Consider the following 2691-nt stretch of genomic DNA (forward strand, 5'->3'; position numbering starts at 1 on the left):
TAGTTATTTTAAACATTTATTTATTCTAGTTTTATTTTATTTTAAATATTTACTTATTTAAAATATTTATTTATTGATCAATTCATTCTTGGTATTGTAAATATTTATTATTTTATTTATTGACTCATTCATTCTCAATATTTCAAATATCTATTTATTTTATTTATTGATTAATTCATTTTCAGTATTTATTTTAAACCTTTATTTATTCTAGTTTTATGTAATTTTAAATATTCATTTACTTATTTAAAATATTTATTGATCGATTCATTCTCAATATTTTAAATATCTATTTATTTACTTTATTTATTGATTAATTCATTCTCGGTATTTTAAACATTTATTTATTGTATTTATTGATTAATTCATTCTCAATATTTTAAATATCTATTAGTTTATTTATTGATTAGTTCATTCTCCGTATTGTAAATATTTATTGATTAATTCAGTATTTTATTTATTTATTTATTTTATTTATTGATGAATTCATCCTTGGTATTGCAAATATCTATTTATTTATTTTATTGATTGATTGATTAATTTATTTTCAGAATTTATTTGAAATATTTATTTTTATGTGTTTACCGTTTACCCACAGTGCCCGGCGGCTGGGGCCCCTGGGGCGCCGTGGGCGCATGCTCCGTGACCTGTGGCCTGGGTCAGATCCCCGAGCGCCGGTCATGTGACAGCCCCGCCCCCCGTCATGGCGGCGCTTCCTGCGCCGGGGACGCCACCCGGACCCAGGTCTGCAACACGGCCGTGCCTTGTCCCGGTGAGCACTTCCGGCCCCCACCGCACAGCCCCCTGGGAGATGTAGTCCTTCCTGGTAGTCCCCAGAGCTCACTTCCGGTTCCCCACCGCACAGACCCCTGGGAGCTGTAGTGCATGTAGTCCCTCCCGGTAGTCCCTGGAGCTCACTTCCGGTCCCCACCGCACAGCCCCCTGGGAGATGTAGTCCCTCCCGGTAGTCACCAGAGCTCACTTCGGCCCCCACCGCACAGCCCCCTGGGAGATGTAGTCCCTCTGAGTAAATCCCAGAGCTCACTTCCGGCCCCCACCGCACAGTCCCATGGGAGATGTAGTCCCTTCCTGGTAGTCCCCAGAGCTCACTTCCTGTCCTCACCGCACAGCTCCATGGGAGATGTAGTCCCTCCCGGCAGTCCCTGGAGCTCACTTCCGGTCCCTGAGCCCTCTGAGAAATGTATTGGCAAACAGAGTCCAAGCCGAGCTCACTTCCGGTCCCAGAGTCGCCTGAGAAATGTAGTTGCACACAGAGCCCAAGACACACCCACTTCCTGTCGCTCTTTCGGAGCCTTCTGGGAGATGTAGTCCCACCCAGCAGGAGTCAGGAGCTCACTTCCGGTCCCCGTCCCGGAGCCCTTTGAGAGATGTAGTCCCACCCTGCAAACCCCAGAGCTCACTTCCGGTCCCCGTCCCTCAGGCCCATGGGAAACGTAGTCCCACCCAGCATAACCATAGTTAGGCCCCAGAGCTCACTTCCGGCGGCCGCCCCGGAACCCCCTGGGAAACGTAGTCCCCGCCGATAGGCCCCAGAGCTCACTTCCGGTGGCCGCCCCGGAGGCCCCTGGGAAATGTAGTCCTCGCCAACATAACCATAGTTAGGCCTCAGAGCTCACTTCCGGTGGCCGCCCCGGAGCCCCCTGGGAAATGTAGTCTCCGCCCCCGCCCGCAGTGGACGGCCAATGGGAGCCCTGGAGCCCCTGGAGCCCCTGCCGCCGCGCGCACCTGGCCTCCATCCGCTGCGAGGAGATCCCGGAAGTCCCTGGGAAATGTAGTCCTACCCAGCATAACCATAGTTAGCCTCCGGAGCTCACTTCCGGTTTCCGCCCCGGAGCCTCCTGGGAAACGTAGTCCCATCCGGTAGGCTCCGGAGCTCACTTCCGGCGGCCGCCCCGGAGCCCCCTGGGAAATGTAGTCCCCGCCCCCCGCAGTGGACGGCCAATGGGAGCCCTGGGGCCCCTGGAGCCCCTGCCGCCGCGCGCACCTGGCCTCCATCCGCTGCGAGGAGATCCCGGGGGCCCCTGGGAAATGTAGTCCTACCCAGCGTAACCATAGTTAGGCCTCAGAGCTCACTTCCGGTGGCCGCTCCAGAACCCCGTGGGAAATGTAGTCCCACCCAGCATATCCATAGTTAGGCCCCGGAGCTCATTTCCGGCGGCCGTCCCGGAGGCCCCTGAGAAACGTAGTCCCATCCGGTAGGCCCCAGAGCTCACTTCCGGTCGCCGTCCCAGAGGCCCCTGGGAAACGTAGTCATCCCCGGTAGGCCTCAGACTCAACTTCCGGTGGCCGACCCAGAGCCCCATGGGAAACGTAGTCACCCCCGGTAGGCCTCAGACCCCAATTCCGGCGGCCGCCCCGGCGCCAGCTGGGAAACGTAGTCCCCCCGCGGTAGGCGTCTGAGCTCACTTCCGGCGGCCGCCCCAGAGCACCCTGGGAAACGTAGTCTCCGCCCCGACCCCGCAGTGGACGGCCAATGGGAGCCCTGGGGCCCCTGGAGCCCCTGCCGCCGCGCGCACCTGGCCTCCATCCGCTGCCAGGAGATCCCGGGCCAGCAGTCTCGCGCGAGGACCTGCGCCGGCCGGAAGTCCGGCGGGAAACGCTGCCCGGGCGGCTACCAGCACATCCGGCACTGCTACGACGTCAGCGGCTGCGCCCGTGAGTCGGGGGGGG

The 2691-nt window shown here is 55.4% G+C and overlaps 1 protein-coding gene across 1 annotated transcript in view; it reads left to right on the forward strand.

The window, feature by feature from the left end:
* Cfp (complement factor properdin) overlaps positions 1-2691 on the forward strand; it is a 22953-nt gene that overhangs the window by 11460 nt on the left and 8802 nt on the right. The window contains exons 8-9 of the mRNA XM_013355593.1: positions 599-772; positions 2485-2676. Of these exons, the coding sequence (XP_013211047.1) occupies positions 599-772; positions 2485-2676 (366 nt within the window). The remainder of the gene's footprint in view (positions 1-598; positions 773-2484; positions 2677-2691) is intronic.

This window comes from Microtus ochrogaster, unplaced genomic scaffold, assembly GCF_000317375.1.
Source record: "Microtus ochrogaster isolate Prairie Vole_2 unplaced genomic scaffold, MicOch1.0 UNK209, whole genome shotgun sequence".
In the NCBI taxonomy this organism is placed as follows: Eukaryota; Metazoa; Chordata; class Mammalia; order Rodentia; family Cricetidae; genus Microtus; species Microtus ochrogaster.